The sequence below is a fragment of the Panthera onca genome, chromosome D4 (genome assembly GCF_046562875.1).
Source record: "Panthera onca isolate mPanOnc1 chromosome D4, mPanOnc1 haplotype 2, whole genome shotgun sequence".
NCBI lineage: Eukaryota > Metazoa > Chordata > Mammalia > Carnivora > Felidae > Panthera > Panthera onca.
Window position 1 is genome coordinate 59711178 of NC_138351.1, and position 15672 is coordinate 59726849.

Sequence of the window (15672 nt, forward strand, 5' to 3'; positions counted from 1 at the left end):
GGATGGTAATTTCTCAAGTGTGGGGACTGGGTCGGTTTGGCACCCAGTGTAGTGCTTTGCATAAAAATGGAGCTCAGAGCTCATCTCTGGGGGCGTGGACAAAGAGGCAGAGGAGCATATAGGAAGTGCTGTGTGAGGTTGGGGGGGGGGCGGGGGGGGGAGAGGTGGGAAACAATAGCACCTCTGGTGTCCAGACAAGGGGTACCTCAGACAGGCTGGGGGGTCAGGGAAGGCTTTGACAGCCCAGCTGTGGGGCTGAGGCAGACAAGGGGGAGGGTACCGCAGGGACGCAGAGAATAGTGTGCACGCAGGCCCCCTCATGAAGCACCCAGTGCATACTAGGTCCTGTGGGAGATTGTTCTGTTAGGGGGAGGGGCTGAAATAGCCCTGAGCTGGACCTGGAGACCACAAAGATACCCCTGGACACACCCCCATCCTAGTTCTCTGCTGGTTATCTCCTGTCCATCCTTCAGGGCTTAGTTCACATTGTCCCCCTTCCTGTGTGAAGCCCCAACTGTGTCTACCAGGCTGGGTTTGCACAGGAGGAATGATGTCCCTTGCAGTGCCAGGTGCCTTGGGCTTCTCAGCAGAGAGGGTGCAAGGGCTGTCCTAGGGCTGGGCCCTGTGCTGGCACATGCAGTGCGCGTGCACGCACACACGCACACACACACCTTCGTGTCGGACCTGGGCAACAGCTGCAACCCACTGCCCCGGTTGCCAATGATGTCATTTTCGATGACCACGGTGCTGTCGCCCTTGGTGATGATCCCATGGCCTCTGTTGTCATAGATACCATTGCCCCGGAGCTCCACCTTGCACTGGGCCTCGACCTTGACCCCACTCTGCCGGTTGCAGGAGATGCTGTTGCTGGCCACGCGGGTGAGCTGGCTGCTCTGGGCTACAGTGATGCCTCTGTCTCCGTTAGCATGGATCACGTTGGTGAGGACGTGCAGCGCCTCGCTGCTCTGGACGTACAGTCCTGAGGCTGCGGGTGGAGGGGTTAGGGAGCAGGGTCAGTCCTGACAACGGCAGTCAGGAAAAACCCTGGTGGAATTGTGCATCCTGGGAGAGAGGTGGGGAAGAGGCAGCAACACTCGGAACCAGCCCTTGGGAGTCACATCTTTCAGGATGGATGACAAACTGAGCAGGAAGAAACCCTGGAGCCATCAGGGAAATTCTGTTCCTTCTGAACTAAGTCCTCAGTAAACAGGAAAAGGTGATGAAGGCTGCTTTGGCTCAGCTGCCCATGCGGCTCTCCTGTGCTCGCCTGCTCCTACGATATTGTCATCTGTGATGGGGCGCTCACTCCCTGCTTAAGGCTGCCTGTTCCCCCTCCAGACAGGCCCACCTGCTGGACAGCTGTTCTGCATGTTTCTCTTCTTGTACTGAGATGGCATCTGCCTCCCTATTGTTTTGGGAAATTTTCTTTACAAGGGAAATTCTGTAATTTTATTAAGAATCTAAAATGTTCGAAATTTGGGAAAGAAAATGATGTTTGGGGTTGTATATGCTTAGAGACACTACATGGTTATAGAAACCCCCCCCCCCAAAATCAGCAGGCTTAGAGCCGCATGGCTTGGTCAAAAAGAGATAGCATGGCAGGGGGACCTGGAGGTGAAGAGGAGGAGGACTCCCCAGTGTTGATATCCACCCACAAGAGCAAGAGGCATCGGCAGGAGGTTGTGGGGAGGACGACACCAGGGGTCACATGGGAGTCTGAAAATTCCAACCTCTCGTGCCACCTGCCTGTTGCTTCTGCCTGGTGGAGAAGAGCAAATATAAATCAAGTATCTGTGAATTTATGTGGCTTTGCCTGTCCTACTGGACAGCATGGCCATGTGGAGAAAGCCTGAACTAGGAGTGGACAGAACTCATCTTCTGCTGGCTCCCACTCTCCCTGCCCTCTGCTTTCCCCGGGACAAGAGCTCGCTAGTGTCCAAGAGACTTCTTTTAACAAGACTTCCTTCATCAGCCCTCTACAGTGGCTCTAATCATCCTTCAGGTTTGGGAGCCCTGGAGTTAGATCAACTCTGTAAGTTTTGTTTTTTTTTTTTTTTTCTTTCCAAATTTAAGATAACCTGTGGATTTAAAACCCACTCTTATCTCTGTACAAGAAAGAAAAATTGCCAATTAAACCACGATATGCCATCAATTGGAAATGCACATTATTAGATGTTAAGATGTGGGGAACGTGTCTCAGATTGGAAATGTATATGCCGGGTGTGGGATGTGGGATCTGCTGGGGCAGGGGTGCCGACAGACTGGGATTCAGCTCCGTGCCTCAAGTTCACAGCCTGTCAGAGTTGACAAAACAGCCACAGAAACATATCCAGTCCCAGGCCCCCAGGAAGTGCCAGTGAGGTGAGAGGGTAAGGGTGCATTCACAGTGGGCCTTGAACTTCAAGTTGTTTGGGATGTGTGGATGGGGGAAAGGAGATTTCAGGGAAGAGAAACAGCATGAGCAAGGTGAGATAGGGGGGCAGGAAAGATGGATTTAAGTTCAGGGAAGGTGATGGCCAGAGGTCCAGGGTACTGGGTAAGTGCCCAAAAGCAGTAGCCAACCAAGCGGGAAGGGTCCTTAAGACAGTGTGAGGACGGAAGGCTCTGGAGCAGGGGATACTCACCTCCGTTGTGATTAATACTGTTGGACTCCACGAGAGCTATGGCAATAGGCCGGCGCAGTGGGTCATCGTCCTTCTCCAGCTCTGTCTCCCAAAGGATGGCGTCCCCATCCTCGCTGAAGTTCTCCTGGGCCCCGTGACCTCCAGGGAACTCACCAGAACCCTCCTTCTGACTAAACACTGCCACTCCATACAGGCCATTGTAGCTGACGTGGTTGCTGGTGACGTGGGGCAGGCTGGACGACATCATCCACACACCACAGCCCTTATTAGCTGGGATGGTGAAAGGGGCTGGTCATGGACACTGAGCAGCGGGTGAGGCAGCACCCAGTGTCTCCCCAAGAGGTGAAGCAAAGATGGCACTGGCCTGGGAGACAAGAGTCCCTGGTGTGCTAATGGCCTTGGACAAATCACTTTATGGCTGGAGGCTTCACCTTCATACAAGAGGGTAACAACCAGGTCAGTCTCACAACCAGGATACTTCCATAGGGTGTAAAAGTGCTCTGAGAACTGTCAAGGCCACAGTTCCAGAGCACAGAAGCCCAGAGTGACACAGCCAGAGGGTCCTCAGAGTTCACCCAGCCCAACCCCTTCCTGCATAGAGATGGAGGTGGCCTCAGTTTGAATGCCAGCCCTATCACTTCCTAGCTGTGTGACCTTCAGCAGGTTATTGAGCCTCTCTGTGTCTCAGTTTCCTTATCTTTAAAATGGGGTAAATAACAATAATTAGAGATATGGTCCAGAGAGTAAGGCTCTGCTCAAAGTCACAGCATGAGCGAGAACAGTTTCTTTTTTAGGACTATCCTATTTCTCCCATTCTATTTCTAGTTCTCTAGATCAAAAGAAAGGGGTAAGAGGAGTCAGATGCCCACATCAGTGCCTAAATGGCTCCGTCCTTACACAACTCCTGACTTTTGTGATTTTAGATGGGGATGAAGCTCTCTGTTTCACCAATCCCGTGGGTTACAAGGTGATTGATGAGAGGCTCTTGTACTCTGAGAGGGACAGTGTCGCTGTGGCCTGAGATCAACCTGTTCTTCAGGACGTCTCTGAGGCCCAGGGAAGACTGTGACTTTCTCAGGACCCACAAGCTAAAGATGGAATTTGGGCTTCCTGCCTCCCTGGCTGGGCTAGACCCAAGACCCGTTCCCCCAGGAACATGCGCCTCACCATAGATGGTGTTTCCTTCTATCAGTCCTTTGCCTTCGTCTCCCACGACCACACCATCTGAGTAGCCGAAGCAGATGAGGTTGCTCCTGAGGACGGGGACTCCTCCTCGACGGATATCTACACCTCCCCACTGATTCTCACGGATGACATTTTCTATGGAGAGGCAGAAGAGAGGGTCAAGACCCAAGGACCACCCACACTGGCCATGAGGACTTAGACAGCTGAGAGAAAGGACCTTCTGGACCAGGACACCAGGCCTTGCCTTGTCAACAATCAGCATCCCGAATCTTGCTTGGTATTTGGCTTTTCAGGGACTTGAGTGCTGTCTTCTTTCCTCAAGGGCAAGGTTTGTATCTTTCTTGTGCTCTCTTATATTCCTAATACCCGCTGTACCCAGTGGCCTTAAGGACCAACAACTAAGAATAAACTGGCTTTAGAGTCTCTGGACCAAGGCCAGGCAGGGCTGTTCTGGGGCTGTTTCTAGGAGGGCTGAGGCAGAATGCAGCCATTCCCCCACCAGCCTGGGGAGGCACAAGCTGGTCCTTCTCAGGCTCAGCTCTGGACTGACCACAGCCTTCCTCTCCTCATCCACCACCTCTCTGGGAGTGGGCCGAAGAGTCACAAGTCAGGGGGTTGGTGCTGGGATACTGATATTCCCAATACTACGGCTGGGTAGACTCTCAGTCTCCTGAGACTGGAGTGCAATGGCCCAGGAGACTCTATGTGACTGGCCCCTTCCCGCCTCTGTGACCCTGTCTGACTTGTGACTCCCTGCTCCTCCTTCACCACACCCAGTCACACCAGTAACCTCTGCTCCCCAGGCATGCCAACTGTATTTCACAGGTGGCCCTGCTTATAATTCCGGTTCTTTTCTCAGGCTTTGTCCTGTCACCCAGGTCTGGCCTTCTCAGAAATGCCTGCCCTGACCACACAATCCTAAATACCCACATAGTCCCTCTATCACTATATTTTAATTAATTTCAATAAATTATTTCAATTATTGCATATAAACATAACATTTTACATATTATATATTTACATATAATATACATTTATGTAAATATATCAAAGTTTATAATTATCTCTAGAGCACTTATCACTCACAGATACGCCTCTTGTGTGTGTGTGTGTACATGTTTATTTTCCCCTAAAATGTCAGGAACCCAAGGGTTGCTGTTCACAGAACTGTTCTGTTCACTGATGTATCCCCGTCTCCTGCATACCTTGTGTGTTCAATAAACATCTGATAAATGAAGGCAGGATTCAGTCAGAGGGATTTACTGGACCAACCTCTTTTTATGTCCCAGGTATGGCTATGCTCCGTGCTGAGGCTACAGTGATGTACCACACCGACTTGATCCTTGTCTTAGCGAACTTACCGCCTTATATTAAAGGAGACTGACCTTACACAGATCCCTAAGAAATTAAGTAAGACGTCCCACAGAGCATGCCTTCTGGGTACAGCGAGTGTTTATGTGTACAGTGGGAGGTCTGGGCAGGCTTCCCTGAGGAAGTGACATTTAGGCTGAGACCCAAAGGATCTGCTCGGCAGGTGTTGGCCAGGTGGAGGGGAAATGGGGATGGGTTTCCTGAGCAGGCATAAGCCCATACAAAAGCCAAGAGGAAGGATTCAGTGTGTGTGCCATAAATGTTTCTGACAGTGTTATGTGAGCCTTCCAGTGAGATCCTGTAAGCAGCGGGCCTGGCAAAGAGCAGACACTCCCTCCCTGTTAGCCCTCCTTGAGGCTGGCATGGCCAGTGTACAGAACAGCAACGAAGACAGAAGGTGGCCAGGCTGTTGAGGTAAAGAACTGGGCAGGGGCAAGGCCGGGGATGTTGGCTCAGCTGCTGGTTGCCTGGTTGGCCACGGCTCTAGGCATTTCCCACCCTTACCTGTGATGAGGCCTTTGCCATTCTCGTTCACTGCTATGCCAGCTGCACGGCCCTTAAAAATGTGGTTCCCGCTAAAATGCAAGGAAAAAGAATGAGACCATTATCATATGTCAAAGCCAATGCCTGCTCAGGTGACTACCTTCTTTTGTGGCCTTCCCCAAACAACACAAGTCCACAGGGGCATAAAGCATTTCTGCAGTCCTAGAAGCCATTTATAAATCTTTAGTGAACTTGCAGACAACTTGATCCAGAACTAAATCAATAACTATGCCATACAATCACAATGCTACTCGAGTTTCTGTGGCCTCTTGACTGTCGCTCACACGCAAGCTGTTTGAAACGCATGCCATCGTGGTGCACAGGTGACAAGTCCACAACTGGTCATGTCAAGAATTCCTAGGAAGCTGTGTTAAGCTTCTTTGGGCGTGATTTGTGCCCAAAGCTGAGTCAGAGTCTCTGCCTGTAATGAGCCTACAATCCCTGTTCATATCCAACAGCTACTCTTTATTTTCTGTTAATCACCTATCCCCTGAAAGACAACATAAAATGATGACATGCCTTAAAAAAAGAAAACCAGATTTTTTAAAAGGGGGTTTTGAGAGTATCAGAGGATGTGTATGTGAGACCTCATGGGCTGGCTGAACCACATGTGGAGGATACAGGAAAACATGCTCCTGCTCAGAGAAACACGCAGCCCTCACTGCCATGGAAAGGCCTTGCGAATGAAACACCAGACACCTGAGCATGTTAAGGACCTGCATTGTCTCTGCACCTCAGTTTCCTGCCTGTTAAAACAAAGCCAGTCACACCTGGACATTAGCACAATTGGGTTATCCCTGGAGGACACACATTTGCTGTTTGTTATTTTTACTAACAGGAATGCTGTGACCTCCTTTCTTCCTAGAAGGGCACCTGCCTCCTCTCTTAGGAGACAACCCTCCTACTTCCTACCATGTGGCTGAGGGATTTAGGTCCAGTATTCACCTGGCTCTTTAGAGCCTAACTCAGGGCCTGGCATCCAACAAAACATTACTGAGTAAGAGTTGGCTAAGTTTTCCCATCTCCTAGGGCAGGGTCCAAATGGTTTACATCTTTGGGGAAAAAACCCGGCAAAGTATGTTGATGCTGGGGAAGCCAAATGTCAACTGCACCTACCTATGCATCTGAGTGGAACAAGAGAAATCATTTGTTAAAGACATCCCCATTTTTGCCCTCAGATCTAAAGAGTCTGTTTTGATCTGGTTACAATTCAGTCAGCAGATGGTTACTGTGGGTTTCTAGAATTCACGGTCAGACATAGTCCCTGGGCTAGGGCATCCATATTTCTGAGAGCTGTGCCATAGCAGCAAATGCATGGCTGGTATAGTTTAATACAAATCTCACCTCCAGAAGAGACCCGTGGGCACTTGGAGAGTGTATGTATGCAGGAAGAGCAAAACAAAGATAAAAGAGGGATCAGAAAACATTTAGGAAAAGGGGACAAATCATTGTTCCAAGAACCAATGGTAGGATGTTTATGGCAGATGAGAAAGTTTGAACCCTGTGCTTCCTTGAAGCCAAGGCAAAAAGAGAAACACAAAGGGTTATAAAACTCTCACTGGCAAAAAAGACTGCCATGGCCTTATCCAGGCTACTTCGGGGATTTCAAAATTCATTCTGTACCCTCCCCCAGATCCCTACCTTCCATCACAAAGAAACATAAAGGGAAAAAAACACAACCTATTCTCTCAAAGAGGTTCTGGTTTTTTGTTTTTAAAGATTTTAAGTAATCTCTACACCCAACAAGGGGCTTAAACTCACAACCCCGAGATCAAGAGTCGCACATTCCACTGACTGAGCCAGCCAGGAGGAGCCCCTCAAAGAGATTCTGTTTTAAAAACCAAGACACTGATCTGACTGTAACAGTCCTTGCTCAGAACTCTTCAACAGTTCCCTAGCACCCACAGGGTAAAGTCCAAACTTCCCAGATTTGGTGTGTGACTGCTATGACAAATTACCATACACACAGTGCCTTAACACAACACAAATTTACTACCTTCTTGTTTAGGAGGTCAGAAGTCCAAAATGGGTCCTACAGGACCAAATCAAGGTGGCAGCAGATTTATGTTCCTTCTGGAAGGTCTATGGGGAATCTATTTCTTGTCCTTTCCAGCTTCTACAGGTCGCCCATACTTCTTGGCCTACAGTCTCATCACTCTGACCTCTGCTTACTACTGTCACATTTCCTCCTCCCGACTGATTCTCTTGCTTCCCTCTAAGGATCTTTATGATTTACAGAAGAGCCTACCTGGATAATCCATGATGGTCTCCCCATTTTAAGGTTATTAATTTAATCACATCTTCAACATCTCTTTTGCCATGAAAGATAACATATTTGCACGTTCCAAGGATTAGGAAGTGGATTGATCTGGAGAGTCATTATTTTGCAGATCATACTCGGTATCAGAGGTTCTGTGTTCCAGCATCAACCTGCCTTCATAGGCTGCTCTTCTACTCAATCTTCTGGGCCTCTTGTGGCAGACGCACCACATTTAATACCATTTTTCCAAGACACATCCTGGAATTTCACTGCCCCTGAGCCCAGAATGCCATCTCCCTGGCCACAAAATCCTACCTATCCTTTACACACAACTCGTGCCTTCTTCCCCTGACTCGCTCAGCTGAAACTATGGCTGGCTCCTCTGTCATTCTGTCACTTACACAAAGACCTATTAAAGCACTTGTTTTGATGAGTCTCCCTCATGGTTGTGTGTCCATCTCCGGCATGAGACCGTAAACACCATGGAGCAGAGACTGTTCTTACACACTTTTTATATCACTGTCCCCTTACATAGACAGTAAACACTTACATGTGTGTTAAATCTATAGCAAGCATATGTATAAACACATACTCTTAAGGTAATAATGCAAAAGATGGAGAAAGAAGTCTGTGACCACTAACTGTTTTCAGTAAGATGTCTGTAACAGTCAAAAATAGATGCCTAACTAGGGCGCCTGGGTGGCTCAGTCGGTTGAGCCTCTGACTTCGGCTCAGGTCATGATCTTACGGTTCATGAGAGCCGCGTTGGGCTCTGCGCTGACAGCTCAGAGCCTGGAGCCTGCTTCAGATTCTTGGAAGAATGTCTCCCTCTCCGAAGAGGGATGTCTCCCTCTCTCTGCCCTTTCCCCGTTCATGCTCTCTCTCTGTCTCTCAAAGATGAATAAACGTTAAAAAAAAAAAAAAAAAATAGATGCCTAACAGTAATAGGACTGGTTCAAAAATTATGGAATATCAAAAAGATGGAATGTTCTGAAACTTTCCAAAACTGATAAACGCCATGCAACAATATGGAAAAGCACATCTGGAATAATCAAGGGGAAAAAACACTTCAGAATATATTTGCTGCACATTTGTTCCAGTTATTTTCCTAAAGCAAGACATAACTGTGTGAGTCTTCTGTTTCAAAATTTTTAAATGCCACCTTCCTCAGCTGGGTCCACATAAGGCTTCCTCCTCCAGCCCTGAGCTTTCTTCTCATCACCTCTTCCACTCTGCCACGGAGATACAGATCATGCTGCAGCAGCCACAGGACCCACAATTTTCTGGGATAGTCCCAATTTAACACATTTTATACCAACATCACAATTTGTGTCAGACAGGTTCTCAAGCCACAGTGGACTATTAGCCAACCCCTGAATCTGCCGTGTTCTGCTGCCTTTGTTCATGCTGTTTCTTTTACTAGGAATGCTCACTCCCATATCCATGACAGTCCATGTTCTACCTACAGTTCAAAGTCCAACTCTAACGCCCCTTTGTAAGGAGGCCTTCCCACATCCCCCCAGTAGAATGGTTGTCTCCCTTGGGAGCACTTCAGTAGCATTTATCAGCCTGCCCCATTCAAGAGCTGGGATGGCAGCCCCATGCTCCCGGCAATGCCACTGCCCCTTCTCGCCTAACAACTCGCATGGCTGATCCATCACAGCACCCTTTTGTGCTGAGGCCAGATGCAGCCCCTGGATCTTAACACAGCATCTTAAGTAGCTGCTTTCAACCGAACAGAGTTGTCAGGTAAGTGGAAATCTTTACGCCATCTCTGTCTTAGAGTTATTTCTGGTCACGTATGTCTTCCATGCTAGAGTGAGCTCTGGGGGAGCAGAGTGCTCCTCTGTTATCATTATTAGAGGTGCTCAGTAACGTCTGCTGAGTAGAACTGGTAGGAAATGCAAACAAAAGTGCCTGTGTTACTACAGTGGGATCGGGGTGGAGTCTCCTTTGCTTGCTTTGCTATACTGTTGTTTCAGTCAACAAAAATGTTTTCAAATGGAGGAAAGTCACAGTGTAGGAAGCAGAGATCAGGGAGGAAAGAAGGGACCGTGGCTGAGGATGGTCTGGGTACAGCACACATACCTCACGACTGGATTTCCGTGGTACAGGATATAAATACCAGCCTCCTTATTTGAAAAGATTTGATTGTTCCGGATGACGCCTTTCCCATTGCCAAGGACAACAATGCCAGAACGAAGGCCGTGGTGGATCTGGTTACACTGCAAGGGAACAGGAGACACCAAAGAAGACAGATCAGACCTGCCAGCAAGAAACCGAGTGCTCAACTACCAGCCCACAGCAGGGCTGGGGTGAACACAGTGGAGAAAGCGCCCCTGAAGCCCCCTGCCTGGCACATGACAAAGTGAATGGGCCACGCTGCTGCCCTGGTGCACACATGCAAAGCTGTAAGTGAGAATCCAGAGAGAGGAGTCTTCACTGCCCCGCCTCTTGCTCTCCATCCGCAAGGCATGCTACTGAACGCTGCTGAGCCTCCAGAGTCCTCCAAACACAATACTCCAGCCAGGCCACACGGTCCAGGGTCCAGGGAGCTCAGCACCCCACTACATGACAATATTGGCCACGTGCAGTCCCAAGCGGGCCACCTCCAGGGAAGAGTGAGAGCCATTTGGCTCCTACTCCCCACTTCCCATTCAGGGAAGGCCTGTGGAAAGGTGTGGCTCTGGTGAGCCTGATTGTTCCATGGGGCATGAGATCACAGAAGCTGTATGTGCTACAAACAAAGACCCTTAGATTTATTTCGAATATCTCTTTGTACGCATGGGGATGCTGGCCGAAGGCCATACAGTATGCAGCAGAGCCAGATCTGAAACCTAGTTCTCCTGCTTCCCAGTTAGCTGCTTTTGCACAGCGACATTTTCAGGTCATAATAAATGATAATAAAATTGTTTCACTCTGTTAATTTAGAGCCTAAATACATTCCTATACTTAAACCAGGAAGTTAGCTGTTTCTCTTCCAAAACGATTTCACAGAAGCAAAGTTCTAGTTTGCTTTAAAACGTTCCACGCTGTAAGCAATCCTATTCTTACTCACTTTCCAGATTTTCTCCTGAAGGATTTGGCAGACTCACCAGGGCAACCACTGCCTAACACAAGTCCCTCACACAGTTGTGAAAAGCGAAAAGCTTGGAGAGAGAAGCGTAAGCAGTGGCATTTCCATCCCCACACCCTTTCACGAAGCCAGGACAGAAACATAACGCCCCCTTCCCCTCCACCTGCTAAACTGGCCTGTCCCCTCTGTCCCTGGGAAGGCAAACTCCTCTCATCTCTCTGGCAACAGTGGCATTCATTTCCTCAGGCAAGGCCGTGCATCAGACGCCAGCTGCATGGCAGAAATACAGTGAGAGGAAGGGGCTGAAACAGGACGCTGGCTAGGCATGTCTTTTTAAATATAGTTAGGAACTTTCCTTCATCTGCATAGTTAGGAACTTTCCTTCATCTGCATTGGCGAGGGTGGATTTTTTTTTTTTTTTAATGTTTATTTAGTTTTGAGAGAGAGATAAGGAGCACATGGGGGGTGGTGGGGTAGAAAGAGAAGGCGACAGAGGATCCGAAGCAGGCTCTGTGCTGACAGTAGTGAGCCCAACGTGGGTTTAGAACTTACAAACTGTGAGATCGTGACCTGAGCCGAAGCTGGATGCTCAACCGACTGAGCCACCCAGGCACCCCAAGGGCAGTCTAATATAATGGGTTAAGAACATTGACCCTGAGTCAGGACGGCCTGGATTCAAATCCCAGCTCTGTCACTAGTTGTATGATTTGGGGAGGCATCTTTAGTGTCTCTTTATGCCTCAATGTCTTTATCCATAAAATGGAATATTAATTCTACCACACAGGGTTGTGTAAAGATTAAACCACAAATAAATACATACATACAAAGTGATAAGCACTATGCATAAAGGCAGATATTATTTTTTCAAGGCCATAAGAAGTCTGGGCCATTCCTTAGTTCCTGGAATATGTGTCTCTAAGGGAAGGCCTGAGCAGAAAAAGGCCTCTCATGTCACTGGTCCTATCTTCTACCATTTCAAGTGGCTTTCACATTGGCGTAAAATCAAATCCACATGGCTTCGCAACATTCATGAGACAAATAATCTTCAGAACTAAACATCATAAATGTCCTTTTTATAGTGAAGAATGATCTAATGTTTTAGTTAGATCCAGGTATCTTGCAGGGCAGATACAGTATCTTTATTCTTCTCAAACTCAAAGCCAACCAGAACCTATCAGAGCTGAGGAAGTGCTCTGTGACATTTCCCTGTCTATCTGGTCCTCTTTTTTTCCTGACAAGGAGACTGTAGGGAGGTGACTTATTCAAAGCCATTCCTATTACGTGAAGAAAGAAGACAGAGAGTCACAAGGACACACAGAGAAAAGGCCAGGAACCACTTGCAAACAGGAAGCAATATAAATTCAAGGTGGCAACACTTATTTAAATAATCTCAGAAAAGGCTTCTGAAAAGAAGCTACTCTGAAAAGAGCATGAAGACAGAGAAAAGTACCAGTATGAGTGGGTTGGACTTTTTCCGGATGTCTACTCCTGCCTCCGCATTGTGGTAAATGTTGTTGCCAGCGATCAAGCCTCCGCCCTCCAAGCGAAGAAAGATGCCTGACGCTCTGCAGCGGTGAATGTCATTCCTGAGCATGACGATCTAGGGAGAAAAGAGAAAGCCATTTGTTTTCTTGTCACAGGTTTTTTAAAAAAACCTTTTTTTAAAAGAACACCTGAGTCCTTTCTTTACCATCTGCTCCCTCCCTGCTATTCCACCAGCAGACAAGGATGGCCTCTTCCCACCTGGTGTGCTCCCAGGAGCTGAGGAGCTCTGTGCCCTGCCTGCCTCTGCCCTGTAGGCTCCTTACCAGCCACAGTGGTTCGTTAATAAAACCTGGACCTAAGCTCAGCCCCATGCCCCGTGTTCACAACTTGTGAACAGAACAACTGGCTCAGGGAATGGAAAGGACCCTCAGAGAAGATGGGATTTAGTGGTCTTCAAACTCTACGTGCACTGGGGTTACATGGAGATCTCCCCAGGTTCCAAGGGCACAGCTAACAACGAATGGAACCAAGGTCCACATGTGCCTTTGCTAAAGTCACTTGTCTGAGGGGTGTCTAGGTGGCTCAGTTAAGTGTCTGACTCTTGATTTCTGCTCAGGTCATGATCTCACGGTTCATGAGATCGAGCCCTGTGTCTGGCTCTGGGGCTGTCAACGCTGTTAGAATTCTCTCTCTCTGCCCATGCCCCACTCACGCTTGCTCTCTCTCAAAATAAAGTTTAATAACATAACATAAAAAAAAAATAAATAAATAACAATAAAATAAAATTCACCTGCTTGAGAAAGCACCTGAGGATAACCTCCCCACTTTCCCTTTCACTTTATAAGACAAAGGCCTATTCTTATCCATTCTGAATCTTTCTTGAGTGTATTATCCTGGGGTGCTCCTTAGTTTGGAGTTCTAAGGGAAACATAAGAAGCATTGGTACAAGGAAGCATTTAAACAAGGTACTACAACCCAGCACAGAGCTTATTTAAGGGGATGATTGCCATTTACATTTTCTTTTTATACTTAATAGGTTATTACCTATAGGTTATACTTAACAGGTTATACTTAAAAGATTCAGAATATATTTGTATTGTTCTAAGCAATTGCGTATTAATAGTAAAAACATATTATATCAGGATAAACTGTGCACTACTAGTAAATAATAGACTACATTAAAATAAAAGTCTAGGGGTGCCTGGGTGGCTCAGTTGGTTAAGCGTCTGACTTTGGCTCAGGTCGTGATCTCACAGTTTGTGAGTTCAAGCCCTATGTCGGGCTCAGTGCTGGTGGCTCAGAGCCTGGAGCCTGCTTCAGATCTGTGTCTCCTTCTTTCTCTGCCCCTGCCCTGCTTGCACTCTGTCTCTGTCTCTCTCAAAAATAAACATACAATACAATACAATACAATACAATACAATACAATACAATACAATACAATAAAATAAAAAAATAAAATAAAATAAAATAAAATAAAATAAATAAAATAAAATAAAATAAAATAAAATAAAATAAAATAAAATAAAAAGTCTAGGAGGGTAAGGTACAATGGAAGTCCAGTTTCAAAGGGAAGCTGTTTAGGACAGAGAATGCTGACCAGAGCAGTCACTGCTCCCCACCCCCCCCACCCCCCACAAGAACAGAATCAGATAATGCACAAAAATATAGCCTTTCTTGAACGTGTCAGAAAACTGAGGTTGCAGGGTGGCCAACAAGCCTGAAATCCAAGGAAAACAGGCACCTCCCAGGAGACAAGATGGGAGCACTTGCCTGCACAGCTGCATATGGAGCCACATGAACCGGTAAGGATTCAGCTACAGGGTTCAGTGCATTGCTGAAGGCCAAGTGTGAACCAGTGTGACAGTGCAGAAGCCCTGGGAGTAGGTATGTCCACTTCTCCAGAGACCTCGTGAGAGGCTCACAAGGAAAGACCGGGGGACAGGACAAGAGACTGAGGACAGACATGGGGGAAAAGGAGAGCAGCTACTACTGTAGGGAAAGTACTAAGCCCCTCTTTGAATTTTCTCCCCAACTTCCCTGTAGAACAAGTCTTCAGCAGTAGGGGGAAGGGCAGCAAACCCTGTCACGGAAGGGAAAGAGAAAACCCCATCTTGGGCTCAGATATTTAGAACCTCCCTAATGCTGGGGATGAGGCAGGACCATTGGAAAGTGCCTACTTCCAAGACCCATAGACACAGCACCTGCCTAAGACTAAGGACAAACTGGGACACAGGAGAAAACCTCCCACCAGCCCAGAGCCACAAGTGACCACAATCTGCTGGGAAGGGTGAGACCATGGAAACAGCCCCCCCCCCCCAACCCCCCAAGAAACAAAGAGAAGACCCTAAAAGCAGAGGAAAAAACCAGCACAAGGTAAAGAAGAACATGAAGAATGCTGAGGATAATCATAACAACAAAACCTGAACTAGCTTAATCCTGACTAGACTGACCCCAAACCTGGCCCTCTAAAGGCCTAGCATGAGAAGTGTGCCCATTTCCACACATAAATGTGATTGACCTCAATCTCTACTTTCCCAGATACTTGACTTTCAACTAAAAATGGTAAGATACACAAAACAGCAAGAAAAACATCACAGTTTTCTTTGTGGAGTCCCAAGCAACTGGGCTTTCTGCCAGCCTTACTCTCCTGGAGATGTTCTAGGAGGCAGGGAAGGGTGGCTGCCCTCTGGCCACTGGATCAAGGCTTTGCTTCTAGGCATGGGACTAGCTCAGCAGGTCCTGCACTCCCTGCACGCCCACAGCTCCTGCTTGTATGAATGCCACTTAGCATATAATTGTACCTGATGCTGGGTACTCATGAGAAACCATGGATTTTTTTTTTTTAAGTCAAAAATCAGGAATATCAGTTTCTCAGGTTCCTTGCTAGAGACTCACAAGGAACTACAGGCTGCACAATTTCTTCCCAAAGCCTCTGGAAGCAACAGTTCAAAAGAGCTCCAAGTAAGGCTGTGTAACTTTTCATTTCTCCTTTTCGATGACTCCCAGCTACCACCTGCTCCCAAGTCTGCATGGCAGGGTGCATCTCTCTCCAAAGCCCCAGACCCAGGAAACCAGACAGCACCTCTGCTAGATGTCAGAAATGCTCCAAACTCAGCATGCCCGGAACT

General features: G+C 47.6%; 1 protein-coding gene across 2 annotated transcripts in view; it reads right to left on the bottom strand.

The window, feature by feature from the left end:
- The window catches only part of FBXO10 (F-box protein 10), a 53036-nt gene that overhangs the window by 3121 nt on the left and 34243 nt on the right, over window positions 1–15672 (bottom strand). For both annotated transcript variants that reach the window (XM_060609294.3, XM_078436673.2), the window contains exons 4-9: window positions 12510–12659; window positions 10072–10208; window positions 5685–5755; window positions 3792–3944; window positions 2625–2894; window positions 672–985 (exon numbers count right to left, since the gene is read on the bottom strand). In XM_060609294.3, coding sequence (XP_060465277.3) covers window positions 672–985; window positions 2625–2894; window positions 3792–3944; window positions 5685–5755; window positions 10072–10208; window positions 12510–12659 — 1095 coding nt within the window. The remainder of the gene's footprint in view (window positions 1–671; window positions 986–2624; window positions 2895–3791; window positions 3945–5684; window positions 5756–10071; window positions 10209–12509; window positions 12660–15672) is intronic.